A 24,567-nucleotide genomic window follows, 5' to 3' on the forward strand; every position below is an offset into this window, starting at 1 on the left:
GCCTTTGCTCAGCTGTAGTAGATGGAATTTATCCAATTTCAGTATAAATATTTATCCCTGTAAAATTGTCCGTACTGAAAGTATTCTAGTCATTGTCAGTTATGATGTTAACTAGACAAATACTGATTTGCTGGATCACCAGCTCATGGCCAGCATGGAATACCCTAAGCAACTAAAAAAAACCCTTGGAAAATTAGAAGTTACCCACTGCATCCACCCACGGATCCGTGACTGATCTGCAAAAGCCTTCCAGCTCCCTAAAAGCTTAACCACATGTGGGGGCCAGTACTTGGTCACTCAGCCCGTAGGCAGCGGATATCTGCAGCACCTCACAAAGCCTGCCCATCTGCAGGAACTCAGGCACCGCTGATGGCAGGGGATGGCTTAGGAATAAAAACTCCCAAATGAAAAATGAAAGGTTCTTTTTTTTTCTTTTTTAATAAAAATAGTGAGATAAACTGCTGAGAAACAGCACGAGAAAGCAGGTTGGTTCATTTTACAGTTGTACAGACCGTTTAGCAAGGCAAGCACGTTTCATACTGGTATCTCTGGAGCTAAAAGCAGGTAAATTAAGGAAACCAATGTTGCCTGGTTTTTAGCAAAGCCTCATGAAAGCAAAAGTGTGACTTTTTGTTATTTTAACAGGTTTTGATATTTCTTGCTCCGTTCTAAATTTGTCATCTATTATGGATGAAAAAAACCACCAAAACTCTGATACAAATTTTGATTCTTAAACCTGCACTTACCCCCTATATACCACTTACAGTATTTATGTTTGGAAATACAGGATTCTTCTATCTTACTATCAAATTGTGCCTGGTCCCAGTTCAGCGTTATTTTCAGATCTCTGTCCTATATCAGGTAATAAATTTGGCTTTAGGTAGGGACAGAGCATCAACCAAATAAAAAATAAAACCTCTGCCCCAATGTAACTGTGAGTTATATTGTGCCCCTGGGAGCTAAATATTCACAGGAATAACAAGAATATTCACAGGTTATCATAAACCAAACAGGAATCTTGGAAGGATTTTAAAATCTCATGTTTTGGGACCTGTAGAGTTGTAACTCTCCAGAGAGGATCTGCATTCTTCACAGGACAGAGCCTTGAGCATCCCTGCCCCTCCCCTCAGGCTGGTGAATGTGATCCTAGATGGGTCTCCTAGGTTCCCCAGGGCTGAGGTACGAGACAGGGGAAGTGTCCTGCAGGGCTCCCAGGGGTGTTTCATCACATGCAGCTCTCTAAGATGTATCCTCTCAGTCCCTCAGCATGGATCCATCTCACCACGGGGGAGATGTGCGACCCCTACATTCCCTGTTCCTTCCCACCATGCTGGTGCTGCTCTGCACTACCACTTCCTGGAGATCTCCAGATGGAGGAGCACAGAAATGGGGGTTCTGGGGCACCCCTGCATCAAGCTCCGCTTTCTCATCCCCACAAGGTAGGAGCACATCCATCTTTCATCCTGTCTTTCTTTTACCTTGGCAGCAGACACTTGACTTTGCATCCCCACCCTGATGACTGAGTCACCTGGTGAACAAGGCAGTTTCGTGTCATTAAGTAGGACCCATTAAAGCCAAGGGAACTTGAGAGTATGCTTAAGCACTTGGCCAAATACGGCTCTTGTGCTGACTCAGTGCCTTGAATAGTCCTGTTGAAATTAGTGGAAAAGCTCCAGTGAGGTGAGCAGAAGCTCTCTGGGGCTTTGAGCTAACTGTAGGCAAGCTGAAGAGAGAGTCTAAGGAAAACGTATTTGTAGAAATGTATATGTCTATGTTCAGAGTGCAAATATTAAGAAGGTGACTGTACAGTTTGCTCCAACCTACGACCATGACTTAAATATTACCAAAAGGTACCACCTTGCTGTGGATCATCTCAGACCCTCTACGCTCCCAGATCCTCCACCCTCCCAACAATATGACACATTTGCCCACATAAAAAGCTAAATGCCTAGACACACCACTCCTGTACCATGCAGTATTTCATAGTCAATAACTAGCAAGCCCTTGGGTATGAAGGAAGGAAAAGCTTGCTTTACATATCAATGCTTAGAAATATATAATTCCACTAAAGGCAATGGTTAATTGTTGGGTGCCAGTTAGAGTGATTACATCTGCCATCTCTCAAAGAACCTGGAATGCTGTCACTCACTTTGAAATGGCTTGCTGCATTCATCAGTCTAGATGGCACAGAGAAGTTGTAACCATACAAGCCATATGGAGGATGTAAAGAACAATTAAGTGCTTCCCGAGCAATGGGACTTGATGGGAAAATGTTTCCAGATGCATGTAATCCATACAGCATTTGACTAGCAGAACTGGGTACTTGTAGACATTGCCCGTTTATGTCTTCAGCCTTAGCGTTTTTCAGATTGGTTATGCCGAGGGAAGATAGTTTTGGCACATCCACCATGAAGTGGGGTAAAAGATGTGGGTTGGTGCCTCCCAGTTTTTCATGGCTTGGGAAGATGAGAGACTGTTGTCTTAAGAAGCTTGTAGGACAAATCTTGTAGTAGAGGGGCACGTTGAGGTTGTGTAGATAGGTCTCAGGGCATGACACACCAATGTTGCTTGCTGACAAGTGAAAGGCAGGAGGAGAACACGATGGAGAGAGCAGGGGGTTGAGAGGAGAGGGCGTCCCACCACTGGAGGTCACTGGCGAAGAGCTGGAGCTTCCACCTGAAAACAAAAGGAGAAGTGGTCCAGGCTGGGCTGGCTGATGTTCACAGCCAAGGGACCCTTGGAGGAGCCCGGTTCCCATTTCAAGTCTCCTTGCTGGTGGTGCTCATCCAAGTGCAAATCCGCTCCAAAAATCAGCTCCTGAAAAATGGGAAGATCTCTCCATATACTATTTGTTGTTACTAGTCTGACAGCAATATTCCTACATATCTAATCCCATTCGCTTTACTGGGGCAGCTATGAAGTTGCGCTCCACATATGCTGTACCTGCTGGATCTACACTTCATTATATGACCAATAACTCTCTTGTTATGCACACTCTGTCACTATTTTAAGTTCCCTATATTTTGTGCAAATTACAGGCAGTTTTTTGCCCCTATACATAAGAACAAAAAAATGTATTCAGCCTCATGGAGATTTTTTTTGTACCTTCCTGCTCACAGGAATTGACTAATTTTACTTGGCTTCCCATGCAATTTGAAACACACCCTTGAATACTGTCAGTGTCTCCAGAAGCTTTAAATGCACATGTCATTTTAAAATTCTCCTTTCTGAAATGAATCAATGAACACTTTCATAGTCTGGTAGAAAAGTGACACAGGCTCGCTTCACATGTGTGTGCGCTGCCGAGGCCACTGGTGTGTGTAACATCAGTGCTCAGCACCAGCTCATCCTCCTCCAGAGCATCAGCCAGAGCCAAAACTATGAGGTGGCAGCTGCTCTGGAGTGGGACTGGTGCTCTGGAGCCCCCGGCCCTGGTGCTGAGCAGATGGTGGTTTCTCCTAATGCTTTTAAGAGCTGCACGTCTCTGCTGCACATTCAGTACCGCATTCTTCCAGAGGGTTTTTCTCCCACCCTTTATTTTCTTACTAGTCACTAGGAAAGGAATGAAGGGAATATGAATCCATTGTTGCTATGTGTTTTTCTCTATTTACATTTCATTCCAAGCAGTACACCGTCTGGATGCGATCTGATCAGACCTTATATGCAATCAGAGGCACAGAGCCAACTGTATAACAGAGCCATACCTGCCTGTATAGCAAACTTAAAAAAAACACAGAGTTTGGATGTGCTGCAAATGGATTCTGCAAACTCCCAACAAGAGGAATATCTTACAGGTTGGGTCACATATGGGTAGCACCTAGCTGGGATGATGCTGGAATGTTTTAAGGCTTAAAGGTCTCACCCTTCCCTGTTAATCCTAATGGATATATCAACACTGACTGATACAGGGCAAGCATCCTGTTCTCTCCTGATGTTCACAGCCCGATGTCCTCCCAGGACTCAGGGACTTCTGTAAAATGGTGTGATTGAGCTGACGTTTGTGAATGCAAGGCAGCGAATGAATCCCTATGCTACAGCAGAGCAAAGAAGTGTTAGTATTTGCTTCAAGGTGTCCTAAGCAATAGTACCACGATTCCCAGTACAAGTTTGGGAATAGGGATCACAGCAGCTCAAAGAGCAGATGCTTTCTGGCATTTCTATTAGGCTTAAAAATCCTAACTTTATTGCCAGTTTCTTTCTTCAGCATATTGTTCATGCTTTCTTTTAATTTACCTGCTGATTTTAGGGCTTTGGGATTCCAGTTTTTCTGCTTTTCTTCATAAATACAGTGGAATTGGAGATTTTGTTATATTTACATCGGTCCAGGAAATTGACCCCGAAGAAAAATAGCAATTACATTAAGACTAGCAAAACATAAACATAAAAAAGAAAAAAAATCCCAGGAAGCCTTAATATTTTAGCACCTTTACAATGAGCGCTGTTGTTGCTGTTCTCTTGTTCCCCACTGCAGCCCATCTGCAAGCTCCTTTCCTCGGCCAGACAGGTTCAAAACCTGCTTTTTACATAAGGTCTTTCCTAAATATATATATATTATATATATAAATATGTATATATATTTAAGAGTAATCCAGTTCTCTTTACAACCCTTAAACCTCTCCTTTCTCCTTACCCTGATTTTTTGTCTCTACGTCTTATGCCTGTGCAGCATGAATTTGTGCTGTGATTTTTGCGGTATTTCCCTGCAGAGCCAGGAATGGTTTGGTGTGCTCCAATACTTTGAATGGTTCCCTGATATAAGTGAGAGTTAAACTGGGGACTTTAAGCCCAAACCGGAGCACTCCAGCGTGCCAACGCTCTGTTCCTTTTTTCCCCACGGCACTACGAATAACCAGTCCTCAACTCTTACTTCCAGAAGCTGCCTCCGTCACTCGTACCAAGCTTTTAACTGTACTCAAACGGGTTGGAAACAATTAATGTAAAAAGATCGAAGCCATAACAACCCGATTCCAAATTCGCCTCCTGCAGATCCAGATAATCTTTTCTGTACACCTAAATCTGATTTCTGCCGGAGATGAAGCCCGACCGCGCCACTGCCCTTCTCTCCCCGACGCTCCCCAAACTGGTTTGAACGGCGGTTCTGGACGAAAACGCTTTGAACTGGCTCCCCAAAGCGTTTCGGTGACCGCCGGTTCGTTTTCAGGACCCACCTCGTTATCTTACCAGTTGCAGACCCCTCGACGTGCCCCCGCGGAGGCTCCGGCAGTGCGGCGGCGGGGAGAGCCGGGGTACGAAAAGGCATCAAACAGGACTTACCTTGGCTGTCTGCTCCGAAAGCCTTGAAGTCCAGGGCGAGGGGCGGCCGCCACGGGTAGGTCTCCAGAAGCCCATCCAGGACCCCCCTGAGAGGCGAGACCGGGCTGAGACCGGCTGCGGGGCCAGCGGGCGAGCCGAGGCAGGAGGAGGGATGGCCCCGGCCCTTACCTGTTCCTGCCGGGGTCCCGAAAACCTTTGGCGAAGGGATTCCTGTCGATCTTCAGCTTCGTGATCTGGGGGGGGGGGGGTGTGGAAGCGACAGCGGCTCTTGAGGTTCGGGGCGGGCAGGGACTGGCCTCTGTCGGGGCTCTCCGGCTCCCGGCCCCGGTACCGCCGGGGCTTTCCGCCCAACCCCCCCCCCCCCCCCCCAGTGACCGATACCTGCTGGTTCTGGTAGGCCGTCACGGTGGTGAACTCAGTCTCCTGGAAGGAGAAGGTCTGCACCCCCTCGGCAGGCAGCGACTGGATCTGAGCCAGGTCGAAACGCGAGTCCTGGGCTATAACGTGGACGCGGGGCTTGTACTTGTGCATGGACTGCAGGATGATCTGTGCGGGGAGAGGCCGGCTGAGCCCCGGGAGAGACAGGGCAACACAAAACCCCACGCAAGACTCGCGGGCACCCAGTCCGAGTCCCCAGCCACGGGGCAGGAGGAGCTGCCCTGGGGGAGATGCTCGGTTCCTCCCGGGGCTGCCCCACACCTACATGCCCCTTGTCGTCCATCTCGTTGTTGGTGAGCTTCACCCTGTCGAAGCTGATGATCTGCCTCATCCAGGTCTCCCCCGAGCAGGGGGAGTCGGGGTGGATGTAGAGCCGAGGGGTGATGCAGGAGTGGTCCGTGTTTCCCGCCACCATCCACTGCGAGCTGTGATAGACGTACCTGGCCCGGCCGGCTGCGGTCAGACGGCGGCGAGCCCTTCTCGGCCTGCACCTATAGCATCTATAGGTGCAGGGGGCCCGGCAGCACCCCCCATCCGCCTCTGCAGCCCCCAGTTCACATAAGCGCACGGAGCGGGCGGGATCCCGCGCCGGTGTCGGGGTGTGCGGCTGCCCCGCCGAACCCCCCGTACCTGTATCTTTTGGAGTCCACCGGGACGACGTCGATGGCGATGTAATACTGCCTGAGCGGCTCCAGCCCCTTCACTTTCACTCTGACAGAGGGGAACATCCTCCTGCGGGCAGAGGGAAAGGTCCTGAGCAACAGCTGCAGGTTGAACGGCGAAAAGGGGTTGAAAAACTAAAACGGACATGGGGTTGAAGAAAAAATTTAAACTCAACAAAAGCAGTGAAAGAAAACCGGAATGAAACGAGAAGACTCCAACAACAACAAAAAAATTAAAAAGGAAAAGGAAAGAAAAAAGAAAAAAATAAGACAAGGCAAGGGAGAAGAGGAGCAAGAAGAAAACACAACGAAAAGGAAAGAAAAACCCGACGGCGGCGGCAGAGGAGCGGCGGGGCCGGTACCTGCCGGCCTTGGTGATGATCATCTCGGTGCCGATCTCATGGAACCTCCGCCAGAGCTCGGAGCCCTGCAGCTCCACCTGCACCCCGGCGCCCGCCTCCCGGCTCTCGGCACCGGCCTTGGGCCGCTTTTCTGCGGGGGAGACAAACGGGAGGGGCGGCTAGGGGGGCTGCCGGACAGGAGGAGGCCTCTCCCCGCCGCCGTCCCGGCCCCGAGGGTCCCCTCCGGGCGGCCCCGCCGCTACCGACCCGACTCCGGTGCTCTGCGGCTCTGCCGGCGGCCGGCCCCGGGCTCCTCGTCGCGACCATCCGGCATCTTCCTCTTGGCCGAGCGTCCCACCAAGGCTTCCACCGAGAAGGCGTGAGCCCGGGAGCTGAGCGCCATCCCCCCCGGGCCGGGGGTCCCCCCGGGCGGCCGCGGGGCTCAGGCGGGCGGCGGCGGCTCCATCCCGGTCGGTACCCGGCGAGCCTCGCCCGGCCGCCGCACGGCTCCCGTCGGGGGGCAGCGGCCACGGCGAGATCTTCTTGCATCCAACTGAGTCAATAGACGGCTGCAGCCTCCGCTGTTTGTTTTGGAAAGTGGAGGGAGCGTAAGAGACATTGAGTGACATTTCATGGGAGTGCGGGGGGGCCGGTGGAGAGGGAGGGGATGGGGGGGGGAAGAGGAGCCGGCCTCGTCTAGGATCAATAAAAGAGTTACTGTTCTCCATTAAATTGTAAAACTCAAAGAAATTTGACATAATTGCACACTAGGGGCCACTTTTCCAACAAAAGTGCAAATAACGTTTAACCAGAACCAGCGCAAAAAGAAAGAAAGGGAAAAAAAGAAAGGAAAGGGGGAAAAATCAGAAAGGAAAGTGAGGAAAAAAAAAAAAAAAAGGAGAGAGAGAGAAAAGAAAAAGGAAAAAAAGAAAAAGGAAAAAGGGGGGAGGGAAGAAAAAGAGAAAAAAAGTGGAATGAAGGAGAGGGGAGCCCCGGCTGAGCTGTCCCGACGAGCTGGTCACTGGCGGCACCGCCGGTGTCCCCGGCACGACAGAGCACGGTGTCACCCCGGGCTCTGTGACAGAGCCGGACGCGGATTGCGCCTGGTGTGCCGGTTTTTGCTCGGGTTTATGTTTGTTTGTTGGTTTGTTTGTTGGGTTGCTTGTGTGTGTATTTGGTTTTTAAGCCAGATCTGGCTTCCCGCTCTGCCATCACCCCCGGGGAGTTTCCACGGCTCCGCTACAAAGCGCAGCCCCGCAGAGGCAACTGCGCCGCATTAGGGGCAGAAGTCCCGGTTTTCCACTCGGGCAGTTCCTGGGAGACCGGGAAGGGGGACACGAAGGAGATGGGGAAGTTGGGGAAATGCGGCCGGAGCCGCAAGTGCGCAGGGAAAGGGCTGCGCTGGATTTGCGCAGCGATTTTCAGGCCCCCACCGGGAACCCTCTGCCCTACGAAGGCTGGAAAGCACCCCCTGATTTATTTTCCATCTGGGCACTCTCCCCGGAGCCGGCACCAAGGGGGATTCCTGAACTCAGTCTTATTTTGGGGGGTGTTGGAGGAGCGGTGGTGTTCATGCTGAGCAGGGTGAGTGTCTGCATCCCCAACCCCCTGCGCACCCCTCGCCCTGCTGCCTTTCCCTGCACCAGCGAGGTCAGCTAGGCTAGATGAGCCTTAACGGGAAAAAAGTGTGGAAAGGGATAAAATTCACAGGCCAGCTGAGAAAGCAGGTTCAGGGTGTGCGGTAGCAGCCACAGGACAGGATACGGGGCTCAGTGCTCCGTGCCCCACTTCCAGGTGCTCCCAGATCTCGGGGAAACACTGGTTTAGTCAAATGTTTAACTTCACAAGATTTCTTGTCATATTTGTTAGGGTCTGTGTCCTGGTGCACACATTTCTTCTAAGCCTTGGGCTGGCAGCAGCTTGAAAACTGTGCTATGTGGAGACAGCCAAAACCAAACATCAGGCAGTCGCTATCTGGCAGAACTTCTGGCAAATGTGCACTTTAAATGCCCCAGGCTCATACCCTCAAATTGTCCTCAAATTGTCCTCAAATCCCTATTCTGTGAATGCTCCTTACTCAGCTTATGGTGGGCTTTGCACGCTGATGCTCATTTATATGTTTATACACATTAATATGTTTATAACCATTTATATGTTAACACACATTTATACACCAGACTCCTGGCATATTTCACTGGGTCAGGAGTTTGTCTAAGGAAAACACTTTGGAGGAAGTGAAGGGGTGCAGGTACAGGTGATGAAAGCCAGAGCTCGATGTCCGGTCTGGAGCACATGGTTGGAAGATACCCACTTCTCCAGCCGCTGTCTTACATCCCTGTCTGTAAATGGGCTCCCAAAGATCCTATTGAACTCGTGGCATTTACAACAGCAGTTGGGACAGATGTATGTTTAAGTATATGGAAGGGTGTTTATTGAATTTGCTTCCCCAGGCTTTTGTGGAGTTAATGCAGGTGAGGAGCTAGACTGGACCCTGGAAAGAGAGATGGCACTTCTTTGTATGGCCTTCAGAGAGGCTGATGCGTATTAACTTTAAATGTTATTGATCATGATGGTACTCCCCATAGTACTTCAAGGTACTTGAAAGCCAGGTTGGACAGGACTTGGAGCAATCCAGTCTAGAGGAAGGTGTCCCTGCTCATGGCAGTGGGTTGGAACTGGATGAGGTTTAAAATCCCCTTCAACCCAAACCAGTCTGTGATTTCATGACTCTCCTCCTGCACAAAGTGTCTCCAAATCTGGGGACCAGCTATATTGTGTCATGTGGCTTTGTTCCCACATCACTTCACCCTTCTACTGATGCTCATCAGCTTCAGCCCCACAAAGCCTCAAATGCTGTTGACATGGTTTTCCTTCGCATGAGGCATGCCCAGGTGCTCCTGCCCAGTGCTCCTGTGGGATGGGTGTATGACTGCATCAAGGGGCTCTTCTGGGACATTATCCCACAGCCATCCCTGCCCATCGGCACCAGCAATAGGCAGAGAACAGGGCAGTGGAGGAGCTTTGGAAGGCTCAGCAGGCTCCGGGCAGGATCAGCTCCACCTGGGCAGATCTTTAGCTCTTCTTACAAAGAGAAATGAAGCAAATTTTATAAACGTGGCCATAATTATAAGAGCATAAGCTGGTGATTTAAAAGCCAGGTGAACAGCGTGTCCCTCCCTGAGCCTGGCAGGAACTGATGCTGCGCTCCCCAGCTCTGATAGAAGCCAGCTGAGGGCACAGAGTGTGAACCTTTATCTCTGCTGACATGACATATTATTAAAAAGTATTTTGAGTAATCTTTTATTTCCTTAGCATTGCAACACATTTCAAGAACTTGGCCGGGGATCAACCAACCCTTTTTAATTTCCTACAATGAAAAATAAAACAAAAATAAAGCCCAATTGAGATGATATAATCAGGAACATTTTGAGGGTTTAGGTCAAATTAATATGTCAGAGAAGGGTTTTCAGGGGACTTGGAGAGCTTTAATCTGTCAAAGACTGACTCAGACCCTTCTTGGGCTTTGTAATCTTATTGTCTTTACCAAATTATGTGATGGTATGTCATGATTACCGTCATCAGAAAATCGTGCAAATAATCATTTGGCATAAAGTTCAGAATAACTAACGTAATTTTAAAGCAAGTGTTATACAATATGCCACAAATGTTTGCTTAACTTGAAAATGATCTTTTAATACTGCCCATTAACCTGTTAAAGCACACAGGTAAACTCCAAACACAGGCTTGCCTCACTGCTTTAGGGGCAGACTTTGTTAGATTCAATTGTGTCCAAGCTGTGCTTGATTTTGTCAAGGTTTTCCTTGCATTTACCAGAAGAAAACAGAACAAAACACCCCAAAGCAAACCAAACCTGACTTGTGGCTTAGGGGTAACATTTTAATATCACCCATACTCAATTATGCAGCTAATACTTTTCTCTAATCTCCACCTGAATGTCATAGAATTAGATATAAATAGATACAAAGCTGCAATTCTAAACGTGGTGCTAGGACATTTTCAGTTCTAAATGATAAACTCAAAGGACTGTTTGTTCCTTTTGCATTTGGAAAAAGAAAAAGGTTTCCAAGCGTGCAGTTCCTCACCATAGAGATGCAGCACTGCATCCTCATGTACCATTAAACAAGCCCTCACTCCCACAGCACAGCTCCATGACTGCTTCACCACCATGACGCCAAAGCTACACATGGGTGTGGGTGCACCTCTTTCCCTGCTGGGTGTGTGTAAGGTGGGACGCACCCTAAGCAATATTTTATGGTGGTGTAACTCCTCTTCCCTCACAGAGACACGGCTGGAGCCAGCAAAGCATCGAACCCCAGGCCGGTCCCTTGTCCTTATCTGCTCTCCTCTCCCCGGCCTCGCTGGCGTGACCACATCTGCTCTCACATCGTCCCTTTCAGGATCTTCCCTCTCCTGTAAAGACATATTTTAGGATTGATTTAACCATGTTTGCACATCTACTAACTTTTTACTCCAGTACTCACAATCCAGTTTGCATTTTTCTTTCAAGTTTCCCAATGTAATTATTATTAGTAAATAAATTAACTCCAATTTTTTTTTCAGGTCTCAACCTATTTGCTTGTCATGTTGTAAATATAAGCAAACGTGCTGCCTCAAATGTCATAGGGATAAATCTGACCCTGAAGAAATGCCAGCCAATATCTAACATTCCAATGTGCAAATACTATAATGTTTGTGGGAGAAACAAATAAACCTATGGATGATACAGGGTGCCACAAACAGCTGCCACCATCATTGCAGAAAAGGGGTGGAAGATTTGCTATGGGAGTATGTTAAAGTGGTAATAGAAGTTTCTATATTCTCTGGCTAATACACAGGCTGCAACTGGAGTGGATGTGAACTTCAGTTGAATAACCCGTCTGTGGGCTGAAATAATGCTGCTCTGGGTTCTACTGAAACTGAAATTTGCAATATTCGACTTAATTTTTGCAGATTGAACTACTACTTTCTACATGTCATCAACTAATTACTTATTAAAGGATTAACAAATATTTATTTTTCCTAAAAAACCACTTTTTAAACAGAAACTCCTGAAGAATAAGTAAATCTTGGCAGAAAACACCTGTAGTAGCTTAGAACAGCTCTTAAGAGATTGTTTTCCCTTACATTCTCGAATGCACAGTCCCACAGCAAAGCTTTAATTTCATTCTCCATCCTATTTTGCCCATAATGAACTTTGGAAAACCTCTGCTCTTGTTTCAGAGCACAACGACAGTGTGGGCTCTCCATTCCCTGTCACACTGCCATGCGTCTGGGACAATCCTGCAATGTCCAGAGCAGGAGCTGATGGCAAGATTCAGCCTGTCCTTGACCTCAGGAGCATCCTGAATTGATCTCATGGTAAAAATGACAGGTCCGGGAAAGAAACGGCCATCCTGTGGTGGTGGAGAGCCAGAACTGAAGTTTCTTGGTTGGTTGACCTCCTGAGGAGGCTCTTCACCACCACGTGCACTGCATTAGTTAAAAAGATATTAAAATAAGTCTCTGTTATGTTATTTTATACATAAGCCTCCCCAAAAGGCTGCACAGGGAATAGGATTAAACTTTAAGGAAATGATTCAGTGAAGTGAAAACAATATATACAGCATTTGTGGAGAGTTAAATCAAATTAGGGGACTCATATCACTTCATGATGTGAGAAGGATTGGTGGTGCTCCCAACCACTGCCAGGGAAGTTCAAGAAGGGTCAGTAATGTCCAGTTGCTGGTGCAGTAAGGATGAGACCACTGTGCACACCTCCAGTACCAAGATATGATATGCCACCACAAGAAGGTTCACCTAGCATCTCTGGCTGCAGTTGCGTGCCCTGTTGAGAGCTTCCCTGGGGCTGCCAAGGGCTGTGTAACAGAGGCTTCTATCAGATATCTCACTGCTACCTCAAGATATTTCCTGGGTAAGCGAGATTTCTCGGCTCTGTGCTGTGAGGAACCTTTTCAGGGTCACCCTTCCTAGCCCAGGTCCTGGCTTTTGGCTGGTGGCTGTGTGTGAGACGTGAGGAGTGAGGAGAAGCTGCTCCATCCCTTCTCCCACCACCACCAAGTGAGGAGCCCCTGCCAGCCTAGCCAACCCACCAAGCAGCTTTCCCACCACCTTTCCTCCATCCTGGATGAAGGATGAATGATGACTTCTCCAGAGCCAGGACCAAGACCTGGCCCCTTCCCCCTCTAAGTAAAGGGAAAAATTCCTGCTGTGTTGAACTTTTCTCATAATACTTAAAGAAAATACTTAAAGAATGTGTAATAATAGGGGATTTAGAGAGAGCAAAATTAACCACATGGACGAAGCAGAAACCTTTAGAATTGCACTAAAATGTATCCTGTCCTGCTTTACAGAGGGGAAGAGGTCTGGGGGAAGAGAAGGTGACCCCACATGAGCCCCATGAGCTGTGGGACCCCCAGTCTCCAGGGTCACTCCCTGCTTGTCTCACCAGTGAAGTATAGGGAGGGAAAAGCCAGAGGTCTCACTTTAGCTTCCAGGGAAACCACACAGGAGAACTGAAATGAAAATGGTCATGGGGAAGTGGGCACTGAGCTGTGTTATATTCCTGTGCAGGAGTGAAGCCGGACAGACCCAGGGAAGCCTCTCCTGTGCTCCCCGGTCAGCGCTGAGGCCATGGAGAATCCTGGAGTCTTGGGAAGCAAAGCCCACCTGAATGAATTTTCATTGCTACCAGAGGCAATACTGCATGTCCTTTTACAGGCTGCAATAGCTGCCTCTCCCTGCAGCACCACAGACCCATCTGCCTGTGTGCCAGCTGCCAGCTGCCTGCATCTTCCTTATGGCACTCCTCAAGCAAGTTATGCCCCAGAGGGAGGCAGCCCCGTGGCCAGCACAGGGATCCTGGGGAGTCCCGTGGTCCAAGGTGATGCCTTTCACTGTGCAGCCAAGAGGCTGCTGTAGATGTTGGCTTAAAAAGTCAGTCCTGTCAGGGACATTCAGGTTTATGCATGCAGAAATTGCAGGTTTCCAAGGTTCACTCTTCTACCTCACCAACTCCTGATGTGTGCAATAAACTTTGCTCCCTCCTTCACCAGGATTAGAGAAGGTGGGTCCAAATAAGATGTGATGGTTTATCCCCAGTTCCATTAGCTCTGGTGCAGAGTGCTTTTCCAGCTGTTTGGTTTTGACCTGTTTCTTCCCACCACCACCACCACCCCTGCACAACCAGCACTTTGCTGGAGGAGTCAGCCCCAAGACAGGTTTGAGACGTTTCCATCCTTCTCTGTCTACAAACACAGACTCCGGCCTTAAACTGAGCGACACCTGGGAGAGGCTGACGGACTGCAGAGGAACTCAGCTTTGTTTTGCTAATCCATCCTCAGATATTGCAGGTAATTATTGCTGTAAATGCAAATACAGAGGGACGAAAAAACACCTTGTAAGAGGTGATGCACTGAGGAGAGGGACAATAAGTCAAAAGGCTTGCAAAGAAGCTTTCACTCATCTCCAAAGTACCAATATGGTTTTGAGTTGTTAGCTTGGTTAGGAAACAACTTTTGGAATTAAACAGGAAAGAGGCAATCTTAATATCTCATAAGATCTGCCAATACAAATATCTGTAGGCAAATATGTAAAATAATAGCTTTAAAAACAAGAGAAAGAGTCACATGAAATTTTCTGAGGAGGGTGATGTCACCCCCCCAACCAAACCATATATTCTTTGTATTTGAAATCAAAACCGCATGAACTCTCCATGCAAAGCTGGGTGAAATTCTCCTTTTTCAAGTATCCCCTTAGGGATGGTGGATATTATTTTCTGGTTTTAATTTCAAAGTAATAAATAACTGTGATTGACTTGCCACCCAATAGCACCAAGTTGTGCAAAATAAGTAAATACAATCTGTGCATGTTAATGTCCAGGTAGTTGCTCTATAAAGTCTACCAAAGAAGTCTATCTGTGGCTAGTGTTGCTGCAACAGGAGAAAATCAGTGTTAGCTGAACTGGTCAATGAGCCTCAGCTTCATAAGGAATTTTAGCTCAGAGAAGAGGAAATTCTGTCTCCATGGTATTATCTCCCTTTCCAAAGCTTCCCCCTGGCTGCACTGGGTCACAGGCTGTGGACTGTAAATTATACAGCCAAAAGCCAAATGATCTTTTTCAATAAGGGAAGAAGAAAACCATGCAATGTTTTAACATATGAAACAGCTCAACCTATGGCTTTCTTTTGCTGCAAATGTGGACAGTTCTGTTGAGATCCAATCCATCGAAATTAGCGAATAACCATCTGGCTCGGTGGCGCAACACCTCCTGTGGCCATAAATTCAGATCCCAGCAACATTAGCAGGGGATTTGCTCTGAAAAGTCCTCAAGTAATGTAAAAACAAGGTGAGATGGGGAAGCCTTGTGGGAGAGCTGTGGCTCGAGGTGGAGCTAGCTTCAGCCAAGCGCTCCTTGGCTTTCAGAGAGAAATAGGGCTCTTGGTTTGCCAGGAGCATCCCCTCCTTGACTCTTGGTGCCCCATCCCTCCCTGAGCCCCTTCCTGGGGTCTGCCACCCTCACTCAGCACAGTCCCTGGGGTGTTTCTCCATCAGCCCACTTGATCCCAGCTCCAAGACTCAGTGCACACTCTTGGGGTTCACCTGAGTCATTGTGGACAGGGACCAGTGCTTACCAGGTACCGTATTCTATCTGAAGTCTCCAGGACCAAAGCAAGGTAAGAGTGGAGATGCTAGAGGAAAGATCTAGCTTGGATTGCTGTGGTCTGCAAAGAGTTTTTCCATCCTTGACTGGAGCTCACACTGCAGAATGGGAAAACCTGAAGAGGGGAAAAAGTTTTCTTTGTTCTGAGCAATATGTTGATCTTAGCTGCTTGCCCTACATTTTATTTTCTTATTTAGATAAGCTGCAATTTAAAATTAGGGTTATGGCTATAATGTCCCTGAGAAGCCTTATCAGGAGGCAGTAGAGACACTGATAGAAGCTCTGAAATCCATCACTAATATGCCTTTGGGCAGCACAGTACTGGAACACAAATCATGCCCTTGGTCTGAAGCATCCGCCTCAATACTCTGCCCTGCCAGCCTTGGCCAGAAGGCTGAGTTATGATTGCAGCTCACACACAAATATTTGCCTCTTCCGAACCCCCAAGACCTGGAACCAGCAGCTGAGTCTGATTTTGACTCTGCAGCAAGTTTCATTCATTGAAAAATTGTGTATTTTTTGCACATCTGGTTGTATTTGGGGGTGATATTACCTTTCAGTGCTGCTCAAGTCTGTCTGTGCCCATTAGTCACTAGAGTAAATAGCCACTCCATCTGCAGAAGTGCACTGTGGGGAACCTGGTGGATATTTTAACTTGAAATGTAATTGGTAATTCATTAGCAATCCTGTGTTTGAAGGCTTAGGACTGAGCATGGCATTAAGCCAAGTGACAGGGCAGGTTTTGCTTCTCCTGTGGTATGGCCACCTAAGGCAGAAGGTTGGATGGCTCCTACGCTGCCCGAAAAAGTAGTTTAGGTTGAAAAAAAAACCCTTTAAAAAGTATATATTTTCCCAGAACACAAACCCTGCCCTGTGCCACTGACCAGGGCTGGAGTTGAAACTCACCCTATTTTTGTCGGAGCACCAAAGCCCCGCAGAGGTTCCCCGGAGCTGATGACCACAAGAGATGGTCATCACCCGGTGCAGCGTGGCAGGAACTGCAGCCCCTTGAGGGTCACCTGTGGGCTCCCGTGCATTTGGACTTCACTCTCCCCTCCTGTTTCCCTTCCTCCTTATGGTGGACACTGCGGCAGATCACATGTGTAGGGAATGGAGAGTTTCTGTAAGCTGTGGGAGGTGGTCTGTATTTTTTCCTGGATTTCTGCCTACATTCATGCGTTGACTGTCTTTTATCGTCCCACATTCCATAAACTTAAAGCACTTCCGTACTGAACAGAATTAATACAGTTCACTGAAAAACACAATAAAGATCAGCAATGATGATACCAAATGCGTTTGCTTCACACATTCTCCAATTCTTAATCCTGACTTACCCCAGAAACAGCAAATTCAGTGAACCACTGAGGATCCATGAAAGCTTTGGCTGCAGCACTGCTTTGCTATTGAGAGCAGGGAAGGAATCAAGTCCTTTATTTAACGTACTTTCATGGTGGGTTTTGTTAGCATCACTCATATGGCACTACCCAGCACTAGGACAGAGCAGAGCTGTGGGGTAGGAAGCTTGGGGGGAGCTGCACGCGTGCCACTGCCATCCTCTGAGCACCCCAGGGTGAGGGGTGCTCAGGGCAGGAGCATCCCAGTTGGAGACAGGATCAGGAGATGCTGCCAGTGCTCTCTGCCTGATGGAGAGAAGCAGCACATGGGAACTCTCCTATTCACCAGGTAGCTCTCATCAGGGCTCAGTTAACCGGGGATGATGAATCCCAGTTGCCTTGGAGTGACGGTTTCCCCATCTGAAAGACCAGCCACAGCTTTGAGGCTGCTTGCAGACATGCAGCCATGCCTACCATGGCATTGCCTGGTCCGGCTCAATGTGGTTTGCATTACCCTGTCTGGGCAGCTGGAGTTTGGAGGTAAGAGAACTGCAAAATGTGTTATCCTCTAATTATTATAATGTGGGTTACAGCCATGAGATAAGGAGTGTATCTATACTCCACTGAACTGTTGGGAATAAATATTTAAAGTACAGCACTGAGGTTTTTTCCTCATAATTTATATAAAGAATAAAATGAAAGTAGGAGGATTAGTAGCAAATTAGTACCATAAAAATCTTGTCTCCATGGCTGGCAGATATAGATGAATGATAGACAAGGGGGTATCGGCTCTGTGGGTCAGTCACTGGGCTCAGCTGTGGAGCCACGGAGCTTATTGTTTGCCCTTGGGAAGGCAGCTGCCCTCACAAACTAGCCTGCAAATGTCGGCCAGTTACTGTATGTGCGAGCAAACCCCAGTTTGAAAACCACCTCGGTTTCTTTACTGTCACAGAAGTCAAGAACACAGTGAGAATAATTTCCAAGACAAAAAGAAAAGCCTTAATTTATCAATGACTCCATTCAACAAATAATATTAAATACCTTCTCCTACCGGGAAGCCTGCAAACCTCATGCTGGGATTTCACACATGCCAGAGCCGACGCTGCCGTAAGGAGCCCTTGGACACTTTCTTCATCATAAAGTTTTGTGAAGTTTTAAATTCGAAGGAAGAGAGTTAAATCAAAACCCCGTAATGCTTTCTGGCTTGGTCTCTGTGCCTGCAATTGCCTCTCAGATCACTGCAATCAAGAGTGATTGAAGGCAAGCGGTATCTTTTACTTTCAGCAGTTTGTTTCCCTTCCCGTGCATCTCGGCTTTTCCTCTGCATCTGTCAGCCAGGTCCTTCTTCCCTCCCACTGGAGGCTTAAAAGCAAGGAAGGAAAAATATGATTGTTATTTATATTAAAGCCAAAAGAAAGGGAGAATAAATCGAGGGGGATGCATAACGACTGCAACATTTTCAAGTGAGATTTTTACATGTATTAATTTTTTAAATTTAAATAAAAGGAATTGAACCAAGTCTGCCTGTGAGCCTCCTGCCTCGTGTAATTACAACAGTGGCACTCACATCTTATGAAAACAGAGTACAAGATACCACTCGGTGATAGTCTCACTATTGAACATCATTTGTTCAATATTTGCCTGCATTGGTTCAGTTCTGGTTGCAGTTTGTGTCAAACCTGCACTGGTGCAACCCTTGCAACAGTCCAGCTCCAGAAAGATGCAGATGGCAAAGCCATCCAGTCACAGTGATTATATATCATTAAGGGAGGGGGTTCCCCTTAGCTCTGCAAGGAAAAAGTCGTGGTTCTCATCACCCAGCCATCTCATGACCTGTCTTGAATAGTTCTGAAAATAATTCAGAGAAAAGGTTAAAACCAGCAAGTTGTCCCAAATAACCTCACTACTGGGAAAAACCCTTTTTGCTCTCATGTTGAGTCAGAAAACAGTTTTGCAAATGGCTGGTGGGTGGGAAGGGAAGTCAGTGGCATTCAGCATCAGCCCTCACACCCAGCCCCATCCTCCGGCAAAGGCTTACAGGCAGGGGAAGAAACCAGTACCCGGCCCCAGCAGTGTGAGCCATGATGCTGGGGTACAGTTTTCAGACTTCCTGAGTATTTTCTCTCTCTTAGAGCACGAATCTCTTTCCACTGCAGAGACCAAGCCTGGCAGGGAGATTTTGGAAGGATTTGGTAGGGGCAATACAGGATATCCTGACTTTACAGCATGGGATGCACAAACTCACTGAAGTATTCACCGAATCCAGCATCTCTTTCCGAGGGCTGCTGAACGTGAGGAGATGGACTTGCTTAGGTTTAAGCAGCAAGAAGCATCAGAAAAAGACATAAATCCAAGGCTCATCATGTAATACTTTGTGTTATACTGCATTACATGTAACACATTTATAATAGCATTATAAACAGGTTCTTATGACAACTTCTTGTCTTTGACTCCAATCGGGTAGAAACTTATCCTCTGAAATCCAGGAGATTACTCCAGAAAAAAAAATCTAAATTATCCCTAAAGTCCTGGTACCTTTGAAATCCATGGGAGCTCTGGCACTCATTTCTGGGCAATCAGGATTTTGAATCACATGAAGAAAGGTATCAAAGCCTGGCTCGTATGCAGAACACAACACAAATGACGCAGCAGTAATTTGTTTGAGGATGAAGTATTTCTTACCCCACTTGAAAAAAGCCCTACAGCAACAGAAGAGGAAGAAGAAAGCTTTCGCAATTAACCCCAGCTAAAAAAGCCTGCTGCAAATGAAGAAGTATTTTAAATTCTATTTGGATTTTTTTTTTAAACAAAAAAAAAAGCGTATCAATTTACGTTTATAACGTTGGTATCAACCAGTACTTTAAATCAAATTATAGCTGTATCAGGCTGTTTAACAATGTTTCTTTTTAATTACGTTTACTAGTCCCACATGCATTTTTTTTTAAATAAATTAAACAAACTTAATTAAATTACATGACAGGGGTTAGGTAAGACAGCAAAAAGCACAGCGAGAATGCAAGGACTGATAAATCCTTTTGGATATACTCCTATTTCGTGCTTCTAAACCCCGCAGCCTTCCAGAGAGCATGATGAAGGTGGCATCCCCAGCACCCGCGGTGCTATGCACCCACTGCGGTGCCAGACCCTTCTCACTATAAGGCATTTACCTTTATATATGTTCTTAAATCCTGCTTTCACAGAGAGTTTAAACAGCTCAAAGAGCTCCTCATAAAGCTGAGCATCGCTGAATTCCCATGAATCTCCCTGCATTAGGGAGGGGCTCTTCATTAGGGACTGTAGTGATAGGACAAGGGGTAACGGGTTAAAACTTAAACAGGGGAAGTTTAGATTGGATATAAGGAAGAAGTTCTTTACTGTAAGGGTGGCGAGGCACTGGAATGGGTTGCCCAGGGAGGTTGTGAATGCTCCATCCCTGGCAGTGTTCAAGAGCAGGTTAGACAGAGCCTTGGGTGGTATGGTTTAGTGTGAGGTGTCCCTGCCCATGGCGGAGGGGTTGGAACTGGATGATCTTAAGTCCTTTCCAACCCTAACTATTCTATGATTCTATGATTAGAGGCATAGGCAGCTCATCAGGCCTAGGTAAAGACCTGCCCAACCTAGGGACCCTCATGCTGGCCAAACCCCAGTGGTGGGAGATCCTGGGGGTCACTGAGACATCCCCACCTCCAGTCTCTGGCAGCAGTCATGGTGCAAAGGAGAGCTTGGGGATTTCAGCTGCCTGCCCTGGGAGTCAGAACCCATCCCTGCAGGGTTTCAGTTTTATTGGATTGAAGAAACCCCACTGAAACCAGGGGCTTTGTGGTGGTGGTCACTTTGCAGAAACTCCTTGTTTTCACAGAAAGCAAAGGCGCTTGTGCTCTGCAGCAACTACCAAGAAAAAGGCAATTTTACTGAGAAAATGTTAATAAAAAAGTACAGGACGAAGGAAAAGGAAGTGAAACAGGGTGGGAGCAGTGGACTGCATTGCAGACCTGGAGGGGTTTCTGTTTTTCTTGGTTTCTCTGAATGCACACCACAGAGAGATGCTCTGTGAGCTGTGATGAGCTGCCGAGAGAGCCCTTGTGGCCAGGGCATCCCATTGCCTACATTTTTCTGGTGCAAATAGCACAAAACATATCCAGAGTCTATCTTTAAACGGTAAAAATGTTGCCACAATGATGGCAGTTGGGACTTACTGCAGAGGGGAAAGCCCCCTGCTTGCATAGCCCTGCTCCAAGGAAGCACAAGATAGGGCTGATAGCATCGGCCTGCACCCTGAGGAACCCACGGTCACGGCAAGATTACCAGGGATTTTTATGGGGACTAAAATTGACTAATCTCATTGAGAGAGAGCAAAGCAGCAAATCCCCCTGTCTCCAGCCCTGCAGGAAACACAGTGATGGGAGGAGATGAGTGTAACGCTGTGCACGTCCATTGAAAAGCCTCACAGAACTGTGGGGTCTGGATTGTCCCTAAGACAAATCTGACATCCCCATGAAGACGGACAGCCATCATCGTGCACAGAGAACAGCCTTTTGGTCCTCTCTGTAATTTCCCCAACTCCAAGGGCTCTGCATCTGGGGCTGCAAGGATGAAGTCAGCCCCGGAGCTGCTATGGGCTGGAAATGATTTCACCGAGCTGCAATGCAGATGGATTAATTCCAGTACTGTAAAGTCAACATGGTTGAACACTGGCTACATCACAGTCTTCATTACTGTGGTCTGGATCGGGTTTTGATGAAGTAATTTCCCTTGGGTTTAGCACTTAGAAAACATATAGGGCGTCCTTCTTGGATTTGCCTGAAGAGCAGTGCCCCCCCCCCATCTCCACCTCAAATTGGCCTTTATCAGTTGCACATGGACCTCTGTGATTCGAAGGGGTTTCAAACGAGGCCCATATGGTCTGTGGCACATGATGCCCAAACAGTCGGACACATGAAATGAGATGCAGTTTGTGTGCATACGATGGATGTTATTAATAACAAATGATATAACACTCAGAGGCTGTATCTTCAAATGCAAGGAGACATGGGATGAGTGTGGATTAGCAATTCCTCCATCCTCCATAACTAAATCAACTCCCAAAGAGCTCAGCGTTGGGTTCTTGGATACGAGGAAGCCAATGCTTATCATCCTGCTCAATTTACAGTGCCTGAGACTTGAAGAGAGCCCTTCATGCAGCATAGATGTTTATTTTGTCTTTTTTTCCCCCTTTTCTTTCTTAGCTATAAACTGTAATTGAATACTTGTCATGTGCAATTTGCTTCCTTGGGAAGTAGTTGTGCAAATGTGACTGAATTTCCTTGGGCACCAGGCTCTGTTCCCACTGGTGCCGTCTCTCTGAGATACCCTCTTGTGTGAGCCACCCTGGAAAAAAAGCTCTGCCTCCCTTGTGTGACACCAGGGCCTGGGTAAAAGATGCTTTTAAGGGATAACACCGGGCTCTCACTGATCTGATATTAATTCATTCATTTCCAAAGACCTCTTCCTACCACAACTTGATGTTTAATGTCAGTGCCCGTGTCCTGGTTTCCTAGAAGAGGTAAGAAAATGCTTGTGATCAGATGACACTAAACCTGCTCTATTGCAAATAGTAATGAATACATCAGTGAGTTTAGCTTTGCACCTTGCAAGTCACAAAATCATAGAAGTGCTTGGGTTGGAAGGGACCTTAAAAATTACCTAGTGTCACCCCTTTCTAACTCATGGGTAGGGAAGGATGAGGTGTGTGATACATCAGTGACGTCCATGCAAGGAGATAAACTGCATCAGTTCAGCAAATACCTTTCCTCTCTATCAACTTGCAGTGGAGGTTGCATTAGACCCTCTGACATGCTCGCCCTGCAGCTTTAGCCCATAACCCTTTCTGAATAGACTTTACAGCCCGACAAATATCTGTAATGAGCTGGCAACAATACACAAAACTGTGAAAACACAGAAAATGCTAAAAGGCTGATGTAAACTGCAGTGTGCACGTCCATGTGGGATTACCTCTCCACAGGCAGCATCGCAGAGGCAGAAACTCATGGGGAAGCTGCATCAAGGGTCCCTCCACCGGTGGCTCTTGGCCGGGCAAGCTGGGGTGGAAACTGGCTTTTGTGGCAATAAAAATATAAAGCATATACGGTTAAACTGAAGCAAAAGTAGGCAATTTGTGCATGGTCAAAAACTAAGCAGTTTGAAAGACTCAACGTAATTTTCTTGAATTATTTTCCTGCACAAATAACATTTTGGAGAGGGGAGGGTGGGTGGCAGGCAGGTAAGTGGGAAAACAAAAGTTCATTTGAGCTGAAATCAGCGTGTTTTAATTCTTCCTAATCTTTCAAACCAGAACTTGAACCCTGGATATTACTCCCCTAAGTAAGCTTGGCACAAAGCACGTCACCGGCTGCTCTTAGGGCTCTCCGTGCTGGCTGATGCAGCTCTGTGCCATTGAGAGAGGGCATGGCAAGGCTTTTGTTACCTCTCTGTGCCTGGTGGGTGAGGAGGGATGGATCCAGCCTCTTACCCATGCTCACAGTGCCGCTGTTTCACGCACACCAGGTCCTTTCACGCTGCGTCTACTGCCTGCACCGCGGTTGATGCTCCGGTTTTGCTATGGGGCTGAATTAAAACCCCTCAAAAAAGCACAGGCTGCTGTTGCCATTTATTTGCTGCCTGTGCACAGCCAAGGAACAAAAAGCCGCGGCGCGGTGCCGCTGCTGGAACGGCAGACGGCTGCAGCCACCACAGGCTGTCCCCAGGAAGCGCGTCCTTGCCGCAGGAGCTGCTGCTTTCATCTCTAACGAGAAGCAGAGGCAGAAGCTGTTCCGCGGGTCCATACAGCCGCAGGTCAGGGAGCAGGATGTTTGTGAGCTCCTCCCGAAGAGCTCTGCTTCCAGCGGGTCTTTGATGCGAGTTCGGTCCTTCCAGCTCATCCGTTGCCATCACGTTCAGGGGTGGCAATGGGTGCCGGGACCACCCGCTGCAGCATGGGACTGGTGACACCCACGGTGTCACCGGCACCAGCTCCAGGCTGAAGGGATGCTAGCATGCGAATGGGGATGCTGACACTGGGGTCTGGGGGTACTAACACTGGGGTTTTGGGGGATGCTAGCTGAGGGGTTTGGGGGTGCTCACACAAGGTTGCTGCTGTTGCCAGCATCACGCACGTTTTGGGACAGTCGAGGTTTTATCACACACCTCATAAAGCAGAGCTGAGATCCAAGTCCCCTGCCTGCCATCTTGAGGCAAGACGGTGCTTTTCTTCAGCCACCAGAGCGAGAGCACAACTTCCCTGCAGCATTATGAATGTTTGGTGGATCTGAAACTTGGTCTGCAGCCCTGTTTTCTTGGGATGCTCATGGCTTGTGAAGTTTAACATGAGTGCTTCCCGGCATGGGCACTTGGGCAAGAGAATGGGGAGACAGCGCAGTGGATGGAAATAGCTCTGCTTTATTCTTTTCTAGTGAATCCTATTTTCTAATGAATCCCAAAGACAGCATGTGCGGTCGTCCTGCGCAGCTGAGAGGAAGCAGCACCACAGTCAGGTTATTTTTATGATTGGAAAAAAAGATTTCTTTCTCTCTGTTTTCTTCTGTGGGTGCTCTCCGGAGTGATAATGTGGAATTTCCTCTGAAACTCGAGCAGGCTGAAGGAAATTAATTTTCTCCTTTTTTTTTTCCTGTATAGAAATTATTTCATATGCCTCAGACAAAGTGCCTTGCTAAGTCGACCTGCAAGTTTTGTAGTTAAAATGACTCTCAGCGGTGCCGTTGCCATTGATGGCATGGGGTCAGGATGTGCAGAGGAAGAGAATCTCTTGCAGCAACAGGCAGCAGGGACAGACCTTGGGCTGG

General features: G+C 47.6%; 1 protein-coding gene across 1 annotated transcript; it reads right to left on the reverse strand.

The window, feature by feature from the left end:
• Positions 1-1,691: 1,691 nt before the first annotated feature.
• On the reverse strand, positions 1,692-7,118 carry TBX22 (T-box transcription factor 22). The gene is made up of 8 exons (XM_061362011.1): positions 6,983-7,118; positions 6,737-6,866; positions 6,343-6,444; positions 5,978-6,152; positions 5,656-5,820; positions 5,443-5,507; positions 5,275-5,360; positions 1,692-2,676 (listed from the first exon to the last, which is right to left on the reverse strand). The coding sequence occupies exons 1-8, from the start codon at positions 7,116-7,118 to the stop codon at positions 2,066-2,068; spliced, it is 1,470 nt and encodes a 489-aa protein (XP_061217995.1). The 3' UTR covers positions 1,692-2,065.
• Positions 7,119-24,567: the final 17,449 nt, after the last annotated feature.

Source organism: Neopsephotus bourkii, unplaced genomic scaffold, assembly GCF_033783945.1.
Source record: "Neopsephotus bourkii isolate Nb327-2 ecotype Australia unplaced genomic scaffold, CSIRO-AGI_Nbou_v1 NB_1067, whole genome shotgun sequence".
Lineage (NCBI taxonomy): Eukaryota > Metazoa > Chordata > Aves > Psittaciformes > Psittacidae > Neopsephotus > Neopsephotus bourkii.

Excerpts from the sequence above, each read along its gene's own strand:
- TBX22 (XM_061362011.1), bottom strand. The coding sequence starts at position 7,118 with ATGGCGCTCAGCTCCCGGGCTCACGCCTTCTCGGTGGAAGCCTTGGTG. Across the intron at positions 6,867-6,982 it reads CCGCAGAGCACCGGAGTCGG|AAAAGCGGCCCAAGGCCGGT; the intron begins GTCGGTAGCGGC and ends TCTCCCCCGCAG. Across the intron at positions 5,508-5,655 it reads CGGCCTACCAGAACCAGCAG|ATCACGAAGCTGAAGATCGA; the intron begins GTATCGGTCACT and ends CCCCCCCCCCAG.